The sequence below is a fragment of the Agelaius tricolor genome, unplaced genomic scaffold, assembly GCF_023055355.1.
Source record: "Agelaius tricolor isolate 1412-34295 unplaced genomic scaffold, bAgeTri1.0.p SCAF_6, whole genome shotgun sequence".
NCBI classification, from domain to species: Eukaryota; Metazoa; Chordata; class Aves; order Passeriformes; family Icteridae; genus Agelaius; species Agelaius tricolor.
In genome coordinates, this window is record NW_027269266.1 from 53,776,883 (window position 1) to 53,797,851 (window position 20,969).

General features: G+C 39.1%; 1 protein-coding gene across 1 annotated transcript in view; it reads left to right on the top strand.

The window, feature by feature from the left end:
- The window catches only part of PDE1C (phosphodiesterase 1C), a 280,006-nt gene that overhangs the window by 32,797 nt on the left and 226,240 nt on the right, over window positions 1-20,969 (top strand). The window contains exon 2 of the mRNA XM_071429853.1: window positions 3,657-3,828. Within this exon, the coding sequence (XP_071285954.1) occupies window positions 3,657-3,828 (172 nt within the window). The remainder of the gene's footprint in view (window positions 1-3,656; window positions 3,829-20,969) is intronic.

The following is a 20,969-nucleotide window of genomic DNA, read 5'->3' on the forward strand; positions in this document are numbered from 1 at the left end:
TAAGGGAGCCAACTCAGAAGAATACCCTCTTTGATCTGATGCTTGTCAACAGAGACACTCTAATGAGAAAAGTGATGATTGGCATCCATCTTGGCCACAGTGACCACAAAGTGATTGAAATCTCCACTGACATGAGGAAAAGTGCCAGCAAAACTTCAACTTGACATGTGGAGAGCAGACTTTGGACTGCTTAGAGAATTAGTATGTAAAATACCCTGGGAAAATGTTTTTGCAGGTGCTGAGGTCCATCAGTGCTCGTTACTTTTTAAACATCATCTCCTAAAGGTACAGGAGGTAGGCATTCCCTGTTGGAAGTCAAGCAGGCAAAGGCAGAAGGCTGGCTTGGCTGAACAGGGATCTTGTCTTGGAAATAAGGCAAAGAAAGGAAGGTGTATGTCCAGTGGAAGCAAAGTCAGGTGACATGGGAAGAATACAGGGATACTGCTTGCCATTGTAGGAACAAAATTTGTGTGACCAAAGCTCAATTGGAGTTGAAGCAGGCCAGCAAGTGTGAGACAATAGGAGTTCTAAAATACACATTAATGGCAAAAGACAGTGTAGAAATAGCATTGGCCTGTTGAAGGATGAGGATGAAAAGGCAGAGGTATTTAATGCATTCTTTGCCTCTGTCTTCAACATGGATGGTGGACCAAGGGGTTCTCAGTGCCCTGAGCTGGAGGACCCTAGCTGTGAGAATGTTCCCAGCTGAACCTGAATTTGTGTGGGACCTGCTGTTTCATTTCAGTCCCAAAAATTCTATGGGGCCTTCATCCAAGAATCCTTAAAGGTCTAGCTGATGTCATTGCAAATCTCTTTTGATGATTTTTGAACAGTCTTAGGAATTTTGTGAGGTCCCAGCTGACTGGAAGCTACCAAATATTGTCCTGATTTTCAAGAAGGGCAAGAAGGAGGACCCTGGAAACAACAGGCCTGCCAGTCTCACTTCAGTGCCTAGTAAAATAATTAAAAAGATTATTCTGCGAAGTATTGAATATCTGGAGGAAATGCAGTCATTGGTCACAGCCAAGCATGGTTTCGTGAGTGTAAAATCCTGCTTGTTAAAATCCTACTTCCTTCTACGACAGGGTAACCCACTTAGCTCATCTCAGAAAGCCAGGGGATGCAATCTTTTCAGATCTCAGCAAAGCTTTTGGTACTGTCTCTCACAGGATCCTTCACAACAAAATGTCCAGCATACAACTAAATAATAATGTTACGAGATGGATAAGAAACTGGCTCACAGGTCAGACGCAAAGAGTTATAGGGAACAGGGTAACATCAGACTAGTGACCTCTCTAGTGCGGTGATCCAGGGCTCAATCCTCAGCCCAATTTTCTTCATTAAGGACTTGGATGCAGAACTATGTTTGCTGATGACCTTAAATTGGGAGGAGCTGTTGACTCCCTTGTGGGCAGAGGTCCTGCAGAGAGACCTCAACAAATTAAAGGCCTGAAAAATCAGCAACCATATAAAGTTTAACCAGTCAAATGCCAGATTCTGCACCTGGGACACGGTGCAAGGCTATGATTCTAAATGACAGTACTGTTTTAGGGTGTTCCTATTTTGCTGTTAAAATTTTAGGTTAGGAAAATCAGATACACCATTCTTACATCAAACGAGTAGTGGATAACCAACCAACCGGGCAATAATTTACTTCTGAGAATCCTTTTCTGTATTGGTAATTATTTAAGCACTTGTGCACAAGAATCAGTAATCTTGTACTCTGCCCTATGACAATCATCTTAGCCTGAATTTTGCTATGTTTGTTACTTGTGATAATTTGGTATGTAAGGGTAGTGGTTAAATTTCTTGAAATGGTTAAATTAATTGAAATTTCCCTTTTAATGTATTAGCAGGTATGCTTAACAAAAGGAAGAAAATACTGTTGAGGACTATACCTAGTGCAGGTAGCCTGGCATGCAAGTTACAGCTTGTGCCATGGGTGTGAGGAAATAGAGAGCCCCAGGCAACAAGACATGATCTGGTGCAGACCATTTGCTTAAATAAGGGCATGAGGACCTGGGCCATAGTCCAGTGAGGTGAGGATGGTCAGGGAGGCCAGTCACCCAGAGACTCTTGCAAGAGCCAGTGAAGGATGAGAAGACCTCAGAATAAATATCAGTATTTTAATGGGTGCATAGAGTGTACGGGTTAAAAACCCAGGGATTTCTTTTTTGGGATACCTCCCTGGAGGCAGCCAGCTTCAGCTGTCATAATGCTGATCACCATGGGAGCCATGTGTCCTATGGGAAACCTGGGGACAAGCTAGTGAGGGAAATCTGCTCTGACTGTGTGATTGTGATGTATGTAGTGAGTCAAGTGGGGTGCTGTCAATTCACCGGAGTTTCCTCTGCAAAGGGGCTTCAGTCCCAACAATGAAAGTCTTGGATGATTGGAATGTGAGTGGCTCCTGAAAATTAGACAGAAAAGTTTGCTAAAGTGTTGTCTAAATAACAGCCATAACATTACAGGCCCTTGAATAACAATATTGTGTTGATGTTGCATATATTTCTGCTGGTTTTGTGTAGCCATTACTTGGCTTTGGACTACATGGTGTGAGAGGTTATATTTCTAGCTATTGTAGCTAGAAATACAGCTACAAGGCTTGGCACAGAATCCCAAGGCTACCTGTAACTCTGGGTCAATACAGTTCTTGCACGTTAGGTAGCTGCTCACATTTAAGAGCAAAGAGTATGGAATTTTCCTAATTATCTGGGAAATTGTCTGAACATAATTACAGAATGGAGAAAGTAGATAAGAATTATTGCTGATCTTCTGTCTTTGTAACATCTAGACTGTGTGAAAAAAACATATTTAAGACAATCAGAAAAAAAATGCTGCTGGCTCCTGTCCACAGCAGCAGATATTTCTGCTTCCAACAGGATAGTTTTCATGATTTATTTTCTTGACCCATGGGATAACAGCTCTTCTGATTGGTTTCATCTTGTGTATTTAGTGTGTATTGCAACAAGAAGTAACCCTTAATCCATGTATTAGATGTTGCTATAGGACACAAAAGAACACACGCTCACACTGTTCTCAAGGTGAAAGAGAAAAAAGGGCCATTTATTTTCTGACTCTAACATTTATAGTTTTCTAAAAGTGACAGTGGATTGGAGGTTGACAGTGGCACCTCTCCAATGACACTGGTTAAACTAACAGTCTATCAACTCTCTCTTCTTCTATAAAAGAATGCAAAACAATGAGTTATTTACAGAAAGTGTGTGACAAAATTCACTACAAGAATGTCAACATCAAAAAGCTTAAAAATCTTAAAAAACCAGAGTAACAATTAGGTCCACAGGATAATTGATTTGAAAACTGGGAAAATATCAGAAAAGTTTACCTAATTAAAATCAGTTGCTGACTTCAGAGACATCAGGACAACCCAGGACAGGTGTGAAAGCCTCATGTTATGTAATAATGTTATGTAATAACTTCCCATATTTTTATGGGAAGCATTACATTTTTGCATTTGGAATGACCCTAATGTTTGTGCTTATTTCCACTTTGAATTTTTATTTAGGTTTTCAGGCTTATTCCCAAACTGTAGTTATGCAAAGGTAAAATGATAGCAGACCACCTTTATTTTTCAGAATTCTGACATGCTGGGCAATAAGCCTATGAATTTATTTTCCTTCTCATTGTTTTTTCAGGGTCTAAATCACAAAACTGCTTGTGGAACACCATTATTGGTGGGCTGACCAGCAACCTCAAGGAAAGGCCAAAGCTGACCATTATCAATGACCCGAGACCTCCTGAAGAAATTTTAGCAGATGAACTACTACCAGTGGACAACCCTGAGGCATTGGTGAAAACATCTTTCAGGTCTGACTGATATGATTTTACTTCATTTATCTTTGAGAGGCTATCTGTTTAAGATGAAATCTGTGGTGTGGGTTTGGTGACAGAAATTGATACCAAAAGATTCTGTAATGCTGCATATCTTCATACTGAAAAAGAGTGTAAAAATAAATCCATAAATAATAGTGACTGGATTGGCCTTTAATTTCTTACACTTTACTAGCATCCCCAAAAGATTATTTACTAGGCAGAAAGTCTGCAACTAGTCAAAAAATCAACAAAGATAGCTCATTATATGATGATGTCTTTGAAGATTGGTATTGTTTCATTTGCAAGGGATTAAATGATGAAAAATTGCACTTTAGGTGAGATGATGTGCTTCATTGATGCAAGGGTGAGTTACATCTTTTCCTATTGATGTAATGTCTTGAGAACTGCCTAGCATTAATATATCAAGGGGAAGAACTCTGACCAGGGTCTTGCAAAAAAGTAATTTCTGCTGTTGCAGAGTGATATATCTATATATAGATCAATATCTATATATTCTTGTGTTTTCCACTCTTTTATTTAATGCTGTTAGTATACAGTTACCATATGTTTCTTGGAAATATGTTTTCTGAAAAATTGTCTCTCAAAGTGAGGTAAAATAGAGAATCCATAGGGCATACAATGGATTTTTGACTGAAATTTGAAAATTGGTGTGAAATTGGTGTGCCCAGAAAAAGCAAAGTGAGTGGCAGAATTGATTTTTCAAAATGTTTTTTCAGCTTATTTTTTCATTGTTGAAAATTTGTGCTCTACTTTTCTTTTGTATTAAACATACCTGTGTTTAAAATAATGTTCCTTGATTTGGATAAATTTCTCTGACTGCAGTGATTTTGATTATACCTGAGTCTGTGAAACTTATTTCATTCTTCATATGATTATTTTGAAGGTACTTGATTGAGTCTTTATATTAGGTAGTAATTTCAGGTATTTGTTCATGCTGATTGATGTTTAAAAGCATAATACCATAAAGTGAGTTTATGCCAGTCTATTATAATAACCCTGTAATTTCATAGTGGATTTTCATTCTTTAATATTCACATTTAAATGATACAGGACAAGGATTTCCAAACCTTACCATCCTTTTATGATGGCCTGTGGTATTTAATGACTTAAAAGCTTTGTACCTCTGATATTTAAAATCTATAATTTCAAGAGATCTAAATATTTGTCCGCTCTTACTTTTCATAACAATATATGGGTAGCAGCATTCCTTACATTGCTATTGTCAAGATAATGTGAAACATTTAATGCAGCAAAATAGTGTGTCGGCATTCTGAATAGTATAGCATAATAAGGACTGATGAGTTGGAAAATGTAATTTAACAAAACAGTTTTGCTAGTACAGTTTAAAAGGCTTTATAAACATCACAGAATCTTTGTATTGTATCAATATAGATATTACTGTATAATGTGGCATTTTGGGGGACTTCATAGATGGAAATCCAAATAAATTGTTGTTACAAAATAAATAGTAACTGCCTAGTTTTCCAAAGAATCAAAGCCCTGTGTGTGCTTAATAGTTTTGTGGAGGAGTAGAAGGTAAGAGAGTTGGTTTGTAAAAAAGGTGTCGGCCAAGGAAGGCAGGAACCTCCCTTGGAATGGAAAGTATCACCCCCTTCCATTCAAATTATTATAACTTTGACATAAGGGGCTTTCAGGCAAAGATATGGGAAAAGGAATAACAGTTCTTTACTAATATGTAATAACAGGGCAAACAAACAACAACAATGACAGCAACAACTAACAAAAACAGAAACCCAAATAAAAATCTTCTCTCAGCTGTCAAACACTTTCCCCTTTGTTGTGATCTGGTTTAAACTCAGAAAAGCAAAGAAAACACTGTATATAAACCAAATAATTAAACCTCTGTGTATAAACCAGAAAAAACTTGGAAGGTTCAAAATATACCCAAAAATGAGATTAAAGCCAAATGAGGTTAGATGGTTAGATGCTGGTACCAAAAAGATTTATATATTTTATTTAATAGTTCAAGAGGCAAAGACAAAGAAAGAGAAAAGAAAGAGATAGAGAAAGAAGTTTGCATAGGGACCAGGGAGATGGGGAGAGTGACAGGGCTTAGGTAGAAGCATATCACCCATACAAAGGTCCCTACATTGTTCCCCTCTGTTATAGATATATATTATATTATTGGCTTCTTTGCAAATATTAAAATGGATGCTATATGTATAATGTTAAAGTTACTTTGCTATAAAAATATAGTCTTTATTTCTGTTAGATATAGTAGTGAAATAGCTGATATAAGTATGCTTGTGTTAAAATGCCAGCTTGGTTGGGATAATATCCAATGAACATATGATGGGGACCCCTGCTCCTGATATGCCAACTATCAGCACTCACCGTCTGAAGACAGTACGGACCAAAACCCAAAAACTAGAGGTGATGATATGAATGGACTAAAACCACAGCGAAGAAATGTGCATGCTCTAAAAAGGCAGACCTGAGGAGGGACCATACTAAACAGTTCTTGGAACATGTAAACTAGTTTGGGGGAAAGTTTAAATATGCATAATTGTTTATGAATATGCAACCAGCTGATGCAATAGAAATTGTATATAAAGGGTGTTTCCAAAATAGCTGGTGTGCTCTTAGCTGACTGACAAGAAGCCCCCAAATGTATATCTTTGCTTTATTGTCTTTGTTTCCTATTGTCCTTGATTAAACTTTTAAATTTTACCAGGAGAATGAACCTTGCTTTTCACACCTCCCTCTGGTCTTCTTGGTGGTAAAGATTCCCCACTGTGGCCACACCGCACCACACCACACTGCACCACAGGCTGCCACACACAGAAGAGTATAGAATTCAGTGGATTAATATACACTTTGGGCTAGTTTGGAATGCCAAGTCCCTTGCAACACTGAGGGTCTGTTGCATCATGTTGCAGTGCTCTGGTGCAGGGTCTGGGGACCCCATGGGGGGCGTCTTTGGTGGGCCATGACACTCCCTTCTGCTGTGGATAAGCTTATCCAGGTAAAGGGCCCCAGAGCTGAGCCTCTCTGCACACTGGAGGATGGGCGTTCACTGCCTCTGACCAGAGGCCTTTCCAACATGCACCCAAAGTGCTCTCCCCTCACTCTTTGGTGCAAGGGTCTGTTCAAAGCCTGGCAGCTGATAGCCCTGGGGCTGTGGTCTCCTCTTGAAGGTGCTAAGCTTGTGCTTTGTGAACGTTCCCAATCCTGAGTTGTTACTTTATCTTATCTTCATCACTGAACAGTCCAGGGCCTCACTCAGAAGGCCTATTCAGGATCTGGTGGTATTCTTTGCAGCTTTAATAATACAGTTTTAAAAGTCCTTCATGAAAATGTTTAACTCATAAACAATACTATTTCAGCCTCTGACAACCTTTGATGTAGCTATGGGCGCTGTTGGCTTCCAGCTGGGCAGGGCAGGTGCTATGACTCCCCCGTGGCTGCAGGAGGTGCTGCGGCAGGAGCCCAGCTGCCTCTCTCCACATGGGTAATGGTCAGTGTGTGGGCAGAAGAGATAGAAAAGGGCCTTCCTTTACAAACTCACAGGGGGAGCCAGTCCTGGTGCCCCTCTGGATGGCAACATGGGTTGTAGCAGGAACCTTGGAGCTGCAGTTGGAATGACAGAGGCGGGCACAGCCGGGGTAGCAAATGAAATGTAGCAGAAACTCCTCAGCTGTAGCAGGAGATGGGGTGTCCTGGCAGGTAGGAGATACAGGGTTACAGTGTAGTGAAAAACAGAGCAGTGGCAGGGCTGGGTTCCCAAACGTAGCTGGAAAAGGTGATTTGTGGAAAAACACAACTCGTGGAAGTTGTAAAGTAGGTATGTACTTATTCAGCGCTGTGAAAAACGCCATTCACTTGTGTTAAAATTTTAGAAGTTTAATACTAATAAAATAGTAATAAAAATTAGACCAATAAGAATTTGGACAATCAAAGTTAGGACGATAAAAGACAACAAAAAGCAAAGAATTACATTCAGGTGCTTTTTGCACTCTGCCACAAAAGCAGGCTTTGCTAAAAAAGGATTAACCCTTAAAAGCAATAGCCTGTTGCATATTCATATATCTCATAGATGTTCCAAACAAAGGGTGTTTTCTGCTTAATTTCTGCTCCCTCACCCCATCTTATAAATCAATTTCTTGGTTCTTCAAAGTCTCAGAGAAGTCTGGATTTTTCCGATAAGGAGGCAATAATTCTTCTCTTAGGATCTTGGTGTCCTAGTGTTGTTATCTCCATGCAAAGAATTTCTTGATTATCTTATCCATTCCTTGAGCTAGTTACAAAAACTATCTTACATCACAAGTTTGAGCTTACCAATTTAAGGTTAATTTCCCTTTTTCAATAGTTTGTGTGTTTTTCCTATCAACTACTGCATACTATCCTATCAACTACTGTCTTTTCTCCTCTTTTTTTTCCCCTGTACCCATCTTACTGGTTTTCTGTCCCATTTTTCAAGATCTTATCTATTCGTCCCCTGTCTCTGTTTCTCACTTTCTCTGAATACCACCTTCTTCCGACTACACACACAAAAGCTCTTTTTTCTCAATATTGAATAATATTGAATATTATTCAATACAATACACCTCCCTCCAAGGAGATAAAGTGAAGCTTAAAATAAACAATCTACATTACATATACTTTCATTCATCTACATTTACTCACTTTTATTTCTCATTCACTTTCACACATTCTTTCACAACCTCAGGAGCTGAAGTGGACCCCTGTTGCCAGAGAATCACTGGTCCATGTGGTCCACCCTCACCTTGGGGTTGGCCTCTGGGCTTCAGTACTCCTGGGCCTCTGGCAAGGGCCCTGAATCTGGTCGCCTCTAGTGCCTGTTCACCTGTGAGGCTAATTTGTGTGTAACTCACACTCCTTCACCACGGCCCCCCACACTCCCCAGGGGAACAATGGACTGTTTGCGGGTCACATACACCTTTTTCCACAGCCCCCCCCGCCACCTGCCTGGGAAGCTGAGGCTGATTCTGTGTGTGACTCACTCACACACAGCAAGACAACAATAAGGTACCTTTTACTTTCAAATCACCTGTTACAATCTCAGATGTTACTGGCCAGCCCTGGATGTTTTTGGGTATCCCTCAGTCCAGCTCTGTTGTCCAACCCCAGGTGCTCTTGGGCATTTTTATCCCTCAATCCAGGTGTGTTGTCCAACTCCAGATACTCTTGGGCATATCCTCAATCCAGCAGAATTTTGCTCAACTCTGGATGCTCTTGGACATAATAATCCCTCAACCCAGCAGGTTTAATCGTGGATGCTCTCAGGCATTCTCATCCCTCAACCCATCAGAATTTTTCGGGGCCCCTCCCTTTTGTCCTACTTTCCCACTGGACTGTGCTAGGAAACTCCTCTGCTCCCTTCCTCTGAGGGGTCCAACCCCTGGGAACCAGTCCCAGCTACCCCGGAGGATTCTCTCACTTGTTTTATTTCTCACTTTGTCTCTTTACTGGCTGTTTTTCTCGTGAAAAGACCGAAACACAATATGGGAGACTCCTGCACTCACTTAGCAGGTCTGGAATTGAGAGGTCTAGCCACCTCTCATTCACATACATACTCATCCCCCCGCTCCGTACCTGCCCCCTGAAAAAGTACTTACTAATCCTTTTTTCTTTTCCGGGTTTTCATGCACACTACTAGTCTTACTGCGGTTTTAGGGAGCCTTTTCCCTTTTCTTTGTTTTATTGTCTCTTTTTGTCCACTGGTTGGAACCTGCATCTGCCCAATCACGCCAGAAGAAATAGAGCAAGGCTGCCAAACTTGGCAGGGCACACCTTCCTCACTCGGAGTCCTTTGAGGCCCCAGCAGTGAGGTGTTAATTTCTGGATTTCAGCACAAAATTATGAAAAACGCAAATCACTTGTGTTAAAATTTTAAAAGTTTAATAGTAATAAAATATTGCTATTATATAAAAATAGTAATAAAAATATAAAAATAGTTATACAAATTATTATAAAAATAAAAAATAGTAATACAAATTAGAGCAATAAGAATTTGGACAATCAGATTTAGGATAATAAAGGACAGTAAAAAAGCAAAGAATTATGAAGGTTTGGATGCTTTCCTCAAAAAAGCATGTCCGCTAACAAAGGATTAACCCTTAAAAGCAATAGCCTGTTGCATATTCATATATCTCACACATGATACAAACATTCCTTTCAAACTATGGATTTTTCTGTTTACTGTCAACTCCCCCACCCTTCATCTTGTAAAACATAGTTTGGCTCTGTGGAGTCTGTAAGGAGGTAGAAGGAGCCTGGTTCTTCCCAATAAGGAGGCAATAATTCTTCTCTTTGGTATTTTAATGCCTTGTTGCTGTTATCTCTATGCAAAGAATTTCTTGATTATCTTATCCATTCCTTGAGCTAGTTAGAAAAAGTATCTTACATCACATAGGTTTTTTTAATATTATGTTGTAGCCTAAAACTGTATTTAACACACTACTTAAAAGGATTAATACAGCATAACTTTCTAACACAACACACATAATATTCATTTTAATATTTGCAAAAAGCCAGTCATATATACACATTTTTCAAAACATCCTATGTTTTGCTAAGGTCTATAGTACAACATGTTCATCACACCACTATTTCTATAAGTGATACATAGATATATTCATTACACTACTATTTCTATTAGCGATTGCATACTTAAACTGATAAATTATGTTATATTAACAAGCAGCTAAAAGGAGTTATAATTTGTACTGTATCTAAATACTTATGATCAATAACAGCATGCAAAAGCTAATACATAAATGTGAAAGCCAATATTATATGGTCATTTTTACCTTACTGCATCTGATTCACTGCTGTTAAAGCAGTATATAAATCCTTTCATGCACAGTGTCTTGGGGTGATTTTATGATGACATTTTATTCCCTAATCATCTTCTTTATGCCCAGAAATGTCTGCTGTAACTTTAAGATGGACCTGGGGGTAGGGAGCCTTGGGCTCCGGCAGGACTTTTGTTCAAACCATCCTTCTTCAGGTGCTCTGGTCAACCAGGATGTTGCATTGTTATTTTGTTGGACTAGCTTTTCTTGCTAGCTTGAAGCAAGAAGTTTTCCTTTTTTTCCTTCCCCTAGCCTGGAGGCTGTACCAGGAATCCTCTCTGCTTGCTTTTTTTTGTTGTTGTTGGTCCAGGGAGCTGGCGAGGCGCTGTCATGAATCTGAGACCTTGGACAAGCTGAACCAATATAAGAAAGAACACGAAAACCCACCAGCTTCACTGGCTTTGAGGAGACTAATGCCAAAAAGGTTCCCATCTATTCTGCCTGAGGAGCTGCATGAACTCCTGTTCCTCCCCTTCCCTGAGACAAATGGTGCAGCTGCCATCTTTGCCTCCAGGCCACATGGTCGGGTGTGGGGGGGTGGGGTTAAGGTTTTGGAATTTCAATATCCAGCATTTATTCAATCCTCTTCTGTGCTTTGTAGACACATTTTTTTTTTCTTTTGTTAATAAACAGCTTGATTTTGTAAGAAATGACTGCTCACTTTTAAAATTTTAAAGGTTTAATAAACCTCAACAAAAAATTACAACAAGGGACTGAATAAGGAAAAATTACATCTCTGTGACTACCAGCCAGCTGGCTCATTCACAAAATTCTGCTCCCCCTTTTATACCATTGGTGTTGCATCAGGTAACTCTAGCCCCTCCTAAAGTCTGTCAGTTAACTCTTCATCGCTGTCCATTGGTGGAGACTACGCTCTTGCAACTTGATTGGAGGTCAGGTGTTCCCATGCCATGTTTCATAGTAACAGGTCTGCCCTCCCCCCAAATGCCCCAACCACTAAAGCTATTACAAGGGGAGGGGAAAGAGGACCCTGGGGCACATTTTACAATAACATCACTACACATCTTAACATACAGATAATATCTGTCTCTTACTTGTGAGAGCCAACAATTACATTACTTATCTATAACAGGTTTTTTTTTTTTTTACTTTCACTCACCGGTATTAATTTCTCTCATTGGCAAATGGAATTATCAAAGCCCTTCTCTTTAGAGGAAATGCTCATTCCAGTATGTTTTCTCCTAAAATTTGTCTCTAAACTGAGACACACAGTTAGGAAAATGTCTCTCCAAAGTCAAAATGAGTCATACTTCCTTCTGATTTCCTATCTTTTAAATGACTACATATAAGGAGCATGAAATTCATGTTGCCACATCTTGTATTAGATCTTGTTTTCTACTGTACAATTATCTTCTGTAGCTTGGAAATTTAAGAAGACATCAATATTTGATTTTGTCAACATCTAGATATGAGCTGGAAATTCATTTAAACATAAAAGAAGGAATGTGTTATTTCAATTTTTCCATGTTTAGCTTTCCTGCATTAATAATCCATTGTAATCCAGATGTAAAGCAAAAAAAAAAAAAATCAAACAAAATCAGTCCTCTCTTTATGTCCCAAATACATGTGGTGCATGATCTTTTAATAATTTAGAAGTGTTCTGATGGTCTTTATTTTTTTTGTATAATTATTTTACTATCTCTTTTCTGAAAGAGATTGTCATATATATTTGTTTGCAGTAACTGAGTCATCAGTGCACAAGTAATTTTGTGTCCTGATGGTTATACTACTTCAGTGCTTAAAATACAGATTTTAAAATCCCTTCTCACTGGCATTTAGTCTGTTTGTCTATTAAAGACAGCAGAGGTCCAAGTTTGAATTATATTTGAAAATACAATGGAATTATAGTGGTTTATCCCTTTTTTTACAAGGGAAAAATGTAATTGGAGACATGGAAGTGATCAGCTTCTTGATCCACTCTTAATGCAACCAATCTGACACATCATTTCCTTTGCACAAACATACAAGTTCACCACTACAGAAGCCATGATCATTATATATTTTAGCAGCTGCGCAAGACTGTGAACTGATGCCCAGGAAGATTCATATGGACTTCTCAGGGCTGTGTGATCTGGATGTTGGCTAGAGGTGTCAGTACTTATCAACTTTGAAGTTTGTAACTCTCCTCCTAAACCTGCATTTTGATCTGCTAGATCCCTGTGATGAGCAATGGTGCAATATCAATAAGAATTTACAATGGTAATTAATGAACTCTTAAGAAGGCTCTATAACAACTTTATAGGCTGCTTTAACTTCTGCGTGCTAGTCCTTGTAAGCACTACCTAAGCAGGCATTTTGATAATACTGAGCTGGCCAGTAGCTGACCCACCAGGGAGAGCATAGAAACAAAAAACACTTTGGGGTGCTGTTCTGCAGACATCACCTAAAAGATTGTGCAAGTTCTTTATGTTAGACAACACAAGAAAAAATGCTGCTTTTGTCACCAGACTAGTGCCTGGATGATTCAAGTGTTCACAAGTGGGTGGCAGTGCTTCAGCTGAAAATTTCACGTGCCCAAGATGAAATGATTTCTCCTAGGCTTGTTTTAATGTATAGGAGAGATTCAGCGTTATTTTGAGTCTGGAGATCTGGAAATCTGCACTAAGACGCATAAGACTGTGGTGGTGCTTATGGGATATAATGACTGTGCTGAATCTTGTGACAGGTAATAGTCAGCACAAGCTGACTGAGACATCCAGGGCAGAATGAACATGCTGATCTGTAGAAAACCCAGACAGTTATTAGGGAAGCCTCCCTGTCCTTGGTCCAGGGCCTGCATTGACAGGTAAAGTAGGTCTGGAATCTTGGAGCAGTTCAGTTGGCTTTGTCTAGCACTTGGGGCCTTGAAGTAGCAATGTTAATGACAAATCAGGGTAGCAGGCAGCAGGTGAAGCAAAGACCTTCTGTCTCATAAGAGACATTGGTATTCCTATACACCTATGCTGTACCAGGAAGTGATACATATTGTCTGTTACCAAGGCAATAAGACCAGAGAACCAGAAAGGGATATTCAGTTACTTCAAGGTCAGACTGTTTTTCGGCTCAAGGCTTGCATGTGTTCTTAATTTCTGTTACCTTTCAAAATACTTCCACTTTTTAACTTAAGGTTTGTAACACCCCCGCTCACCTTAATGGTTTTCTTATGTCAGCTGCAAAGTTCATCTTTCCAAGGACAGTTTGTTTTGCTTTTCTTATCATCTTCAGTTCTGCTTTGTGGTTTTAAATCTCATTGGCAGCTAATCTTTCCATTATTTTTTATTTGGTTGTGGGTGATGTAAAGTCTTGCTCCTGCTTCTGGCCACTTGGTGTACAGCACAGAGGTGATACTGCAGTGCTCTGAAAATAATTCAGTCATAACACCATGTGTTTGGAGACAGCCTATGAGCCTCAAACATGTGGCTATACCAATGTATGCAACATAAGCAAAAACCAGGGGGTTATAGCCACCATGCTGCTAAAGTATGACCTCATTGTCATTACTGAAATTTGGTGGGATAAATCCTGTGACTGAAGCATGGGTGCAGGATGTTTAAAAGGGACTGGAGAGGAAGGAGGGGCAAAGGGATTACCATCTATATCAAGAGATGGATGGAATGTGAAGAGCTCTCTCTAAGGAACAGCCATGAGCTGGTCTAAAGCATATGGGTAAAAATCAGAGACTGAGTCAACAAAGGCAACATTGTGGTTGGTGTCCACTACAGCCCACCTCATCACAGGGATCCTATTGATGGAGCCTTTTTCCTCCAGCTGCAGGAGGCACTGCAGGGTGTCATCCTTCTGGGGGACTTGTACCATAACGAACCCTGAGCATTTGTTTTGTAGCTGTGCAAGATTTCCAGTTCTGGTTTTGGCAGCATCAAATCAACTGCAGCTCTTGACATAGATAGACTGTGTTGGGGCCTGACACACAGAGAGGGTAGATATATTTTTAAAGCCAAATGTTGTGTACCTGTACAAGCATGTGAGTCTTAAATGTCTGTGTAACACTCATATGTACAAGGCTGTTCCAGGAACTGTTAGTTGTGTGACTAACAGAATTTGCCAGCCCAGTCTTCCCTTCAGATTTAAAGAAGAAACTACATATGGGTGGGAAGTTTTGTATAGGAAAATACATGAATTCAAGTATAGTCTTTATCTTGATAAGGAAGTGTTTCATAAAGTATTACTTAGTAACATCCACTATGAGAGATTAATAGCCTCTACATATTCATACCAAATGGTATTCCTTGCAATTCCTGTTGGCATAATTCTTAGCCTGGATTCCTAAGTAAAACTCACCATCCTTTTTCTAAGGAAATTTCTGTATGCATATGCCATTAACATTTTAGACATACTGAACTTGATCAGTAGCTTAACAGAATGGTAGACATCTCAAAGGTCATATGCCACAACCTCCTCCTCTCCTGTCATGTGGTTATACCCAGCATGGTCTTTTTGTGCACATGCATAGTTCCAGCTTTTCTGATGTGAAGTGACTCTAATGAAGTGTCTCATAATGGGAAGGACCAGCTAAGTTTTCAGGAAAATAACACTGAAAATGGGTAGGAGACCATCTGGCCTATTCTTCCAGCCTATGATTTGCACTTGAAATGCACTTTGGAGGAGGGGATGAGTGTTCTGGAACAGATATATTGTCCTGATGTCTGTGCATGTCCTGTGCATCCTAAGTTCCTTGCCCTGTTATTAAGTCAAGACTGTTACATTATATATTTTATTCCCAGTGAGAAAACGGGAAAGCAGCTTTTTTACTCTTAGCAGTCAGAGAGTGTGATGAATGGAGATAAAAGTCTTTTGCTGAAACTTTGTTTTGAATTCTTTAAATTGTGTAAGCAAGAAACATTAAAAAGGCACTCAAAGGCAATTCCTATACAGTTTGATCCACTTTTAAAGGACTATCTGATGGCAATAAAGTTAAGTAGTATGTTCTAGTGTGATGTTTTCCTTAAACATATGGTAAAACATCCTCCAGATCCAATCCATTCAGAAACAGATTTAGTTTGATTTTGAGACCACAAAAACTGCAAGTTCAGGAATATTTTGAAGTGAAAAAAGTAGTGTATCTTGGAAAGGAGGGTGTGTGTATCAAGTACTCACTGTTTTTACTCTGATGAGAAACTGTGGGCTGTCACAGACTTAAGCCTGCTTTTCTCTCTACTGTCATCAAGTGGAAATTTTGCTCCTTTCCAGGCAGTGTTGTAAGTTGAAACCTATGAACACACTGCACCAAAACCAGTCAGATGGGTAGCCTGGAAGTATACTGAAGGACAAAATCTAGATGCTGCAAGAAGCATTAGGAACTGGCAGTGATGTTTGTCATAAACAGGTCCAGTGACAAACCAGGTATGTTGGGCGCAACTCCAAGAAAATGCAAAACCCACAACTAAGCTAAAAAGACAAGGGAGTGGGGCAAGGGGGAAGAAGAAAGCAAAAGAAACACAGTTTAGAGGAAAGCACATATTTTTCCCTCTCATGTAAAATACAGGAAGTATTTTCAATTGTTCTGTTGTTGTCATTGCCATTTTTATACAAGTAGTTCATGCTGCTACAGGAGAATTGCAATTAACACTGTTGACAGTGTCAGTGTACTTTCCATTGTAGGAGGCACTGCATTCCCATATCTCTGTTGGCTTGCAGAGCCTCAGTTGATACCAAGGAAGGGGGAATGCAACACTCAGAGCATGGACATGGATGATTTTGAGGCTGAAGATCACACTCACCTCCTCTTACCATGTACTGGTCTGCAATTACTTTGCTCTGGGTCTACAAAGCCTGTGGACAAGAGGCTCTCAATGACAGAAAAGTGATAGCTCTGGTAAGCCAGACTTCTATGCAGTGTCTAATTTTAGTATTTATCTAATCAGTGTGTAACTGAAAGTGTTGTCAAATGACAGCTAAAACCCTAAAAACATGCACTGTTGCGATAAAAAGATGGTCATCTTTTTATCACTAGTTACAAGCCATGGGGATAGGAATCTAGGATGTCAGGTTTTGTTCTGCAGTTCAGTTCAAGAGTGAAATCAGAAATAACTTTGAGTGTCAAATGTAGTCCAAATCTGTAGGTGAAAATAATTTCAGGGACAGACACTCTGATCTATCCATGAAAATAACGGAAATTTAGAGATCAGTTTTTTAACTTAGTACTTGCAACTACTTAATTGAATTCAGAAACTGGTGTGTGCAATGTTTTCTTTCTAGCACACCTGCACAGAGGAAGATTTTATCACAGTTCAGGCATACACAAAGCAGCAGAAAATTATAAATACAATGTCAATGTTGTTTTCTTTCTTCAGTTGCTATAGACAAACACCTGAAGTAAGGTAGAGTGGCATCTTTCCATACTGTCATCCTCTGTATTTTCATTTCCTAAGACTGTTTCCATAGTACTTTAATTTGAAATATACATACAGAAATAATGGCATTCTCATGATATCTGAGTAACAGTTGTTTAATCACTTGCCCCTTGTCAATGCAGAAGCAGGCTTACTCACCATGTCAGGCTATCAACCATTGCTTTTTTTACCGCATTAGGCTATCAACCAGAATTTGTAGATAATTTATGTACTTACAGATTTGCAGTTGTCATTTTCCCCAGCTCTCCTTTTTAAAAAGCTTTTGGCACAGGACACAGCCCTTCCTATCACTTTTAAGTGATCCCTTCTGAATCCTTCAAAAATTTTAACATGGATATTGTTCAAGAAAACAAAGAAATGGTCAATGAAAAAATCAGAAAGAAAGAATTGTCCTGTTAATTTATATTTAATGGAAGACTTTTTTTTTTTTTTTTAAATTCAGTGTTAAATACCAAAACTTTTCTCATTTCAATTCTTAAAAATAGTTTAGCTGTAGCCCAAACAACATACATTTATTGTTCTCAGGCATTGTGTGGGTGATGGAACACATCCAGCCTCCAGATCACCATCCTGTTATTCAGATGCCAGAATCCATGATCAGTTGTGAAACACAAATACAGGCAACTTTCTGCATGTCTTTGTGGCATTTGCAAGGCACCTACTTCTATGTATTATTCTATTATATTTTGCCACTGACATAAGATTGCCACAGAGCTGATCCATAGACATGTAAAAAAGTTAATTTGGCATGTTGTTGACTTATTACACTGAATTTTTATGACATTATGAGTCAAAATCAGACTCTTTGCTCAATCTTCAGTGGTCTGGACTTGGATGTAATTCAAACTGCAAATGAAGCCTGTGGTTAACTGCCTTCTGGACAGTGGAGCCTCTTTAAAAGTATTCAAGTCTGAATGAAAAAGGAAATTTTTTTGGCTTTCAAGATTTTTCTTTGTTTTAATGAAAGTTTACAGTTCTGAACAAAAATCTGTGTGCAGCCATAACTCAGTTGAAGTCTGTGAATGACTCCTAGGCAAATAATAACAAGGGGAAATTTGACAGAAACTGGCCCAAATTCATGCAAGCATTTGGAACAATTAGCACAATTTATATTTTTTTTATGTCTTTCATTTTTTTTTTTTTAATTCCAGGAAACCTTCTTGGCTTCATTAAGGTATTTTTCAAGGTTTTCAGTCTTTGAAGCAGAAAGTTTTCATTGTCATCCTGAGACCTTTCAAGCATGGGATGCTCATCTGAGCAATACTGATAGAGGAATGAAGTGTTTTTGGCATCTGTTATTAATAGAAATGTACCAACAAGGTAATTCAGGAGAATTTAATTTTATTTGAAGTTTGGAAAAAAAGTATGGAGGAGGGAAAAATAATCCTTAGATGAATCATTCTGATTTAGAGAAATAGTTCTCATTCCGCTTACCAAAATGCATATTAAGTGGATTGAATATCAGACCAAACAAGTGCAAAGTAATGGAGAAAACCTGGCAGCCACCTGCTGTGTCATTTCTACATTTAACGAACAGTAAGTGATCCAGCTGTTTTGCTACATGTGCTGCAATACTTAGCAACAGAAATGGAGAGATGGCCATAGAGAGATGTGGTAAAGCTATGGTAGGTTCCTGTTTAAAAGAAGGTGACCAACTGTCAGTGTGTAATTTGTGATCATTTCAAGAGAGGTTGCTTTTAAATTTTATATAGACAGGAAACAGGTGAATGCCACGAGTGGCAGATTCATGCTTAAAATCCTCTACTTTTAAGAATATAAGTGAAATGTGAGAACAGGTAGTTCTTGAAACTGTTATTTTGCTCTGTCCACTCTAAGTTAGGAATAAGAAAATGCATATGAGACTGCTAAAAAAGAAGTCAGATGTGTTATCTGATTTTACTGAATGGTAAAATGAACTTAGGATACACTTTGGTTCTTGGGACAATATAGCCATTTTCTCATCTGCCTCAAGGTGCTGTTACATTATTTTTAACTTGATGGCAATTGTTTTGCCGAATTGACGGCTTGAAAAAAATTATCCTCTAAGCAAATTACCTCTAATTGGCCATAAGCAGGACTGAAGTTTGTTTAGGAAACCAACTTAATTGTTGTTCATTGCTGATTTTGTTTAGTCTTAGAGATCATTGTTGTGCTGGAGGTCTTGGTTTCAGGACAGTGTGACAATTAAAGCAGCCATAGATCCTCTCCTTCTTTTGAGTTTTTTGCATGTTGATGCAGCCCCTCAAATCTTGTCCAGAGGCAGACAGCCACCTAATTTGCTAGATGAGCAAAAAGATAACCTTAAAGGTTGTGCTTGTTTTGCATTGGAGCCATTCACAGAAGTAACTTTCTAAGAGAAGCTGCTTGCAGTTTCCTCCATGTCTGACAAAAAACTAATCAGTAATTATCTTTGAGAATTGACAATCTGTTAAACCACTGAAAAAGCTGGACACGCCTCTATGAATACACATGTTAAAGACCAAAAAACCCTGGGAAGCCCTCTTTTCCTTCTGCCCTTGATAATAAGGGCAGAATAAGCAGGTAGATCAGGCTGCAAAGATAGAGGTGTCAAAGATAGACTTAGACTGGCCAACACTGAACACACCACATTAATTGGTGTGTTGGCTGGGAAATCTCAAATTAGTGAACCGAAACCACTACAAAGGTGCTTTCTACATCTCTTGTCATCTTCTCATATTTTTGAAAAGGGATTTCAATGTGAGGAAGAGGACTAGAAGCAATGAGTATGTGTAAACTTTGTATAGTTTATTTCAATACCATAGTTTTTGAACAGGACAAGATGGTATGTTAAAGCCAGGGCAGAAAAAATGCTCAAACAGCAAACTTCCTAATTTGTTGTTATTTTCTGTACAAACAAACCAGTACTTTATAATGCACTAACACTACTCAAATTGATGAATGTTGAAACCCTGTAGTATAGAGGCAGCAGTGTTTTGGAATTACCATATTTGCAAATGGATATTGGCAAGTGCTGCAAAAGAAAAAACAACACAGAGAAAATGGAGCATGTGACTGATGCATGGTTATCTCAATATTCTGCAGAACAGGGTAGACTGTGACTTCTGAGACCTGAGGGATTGTTTACTAAGGAGAAAGTGTATGAATTTTTTACATCATTTTTTCATGTGTCTCAGGTTACACAGCTAAGTATACACAGTTATACATGCAAAGGCATGCTTAAAGCAGCGTAATTCCTCTGGGAATATCCACCCAAGGAGACCTGATGTGGATGTGCAGAGCCCTGAGGTGTCCAGGAATTTGTGGAGAGGTAGGGCTGCAAGGCAGCAGGAGCATTTCTTTCCTGCAGCATGATGCAGAGGCTGCATGCTCTAATTCCAGAAACATAATACCAAATTATGGACTTTTGCAGGTAGCAAATCTGTCCCAAGCAGTATTCTGCTCATTGTCTGTAGGAGAATAGATTATAGGACATTAGGAATGAGGCTGTGCTGAGCCTCATCCTTAATGGGGTGCAGCTGTGTAAGACAGGTGAGCAGCGTTGGAGAAAAAGATGCATGGAATGCTGAGGTGCCTTGACCAATCACAAAAGAGTAAAAGGGTACACAGGTGTTATGCACATGAGAAGCAGGATTTAAAAGGTTGTACTGGGGAATACTGAAGTGCTGATGCTTGAAGCTATTCTTGGTGTCAGTCGTGTATCCTCCATCAATTGCACTTTCAGGCAATAATGGGGCAAAGGAACAGATCTTCACAACCATACATGCTCAGTGGGTTTTCCTTATGGGCAATGAAAGGACGCACCTTAGTATTTTTAAGGTTTTCTATTTGTGTGATTTTCTATCAAACCTGTAATTTCAGTCATGCTAAAGCATCTTTTTAACTTCTCTGGGAACATAAAGGCTTTTACCTGGGCACATATTGC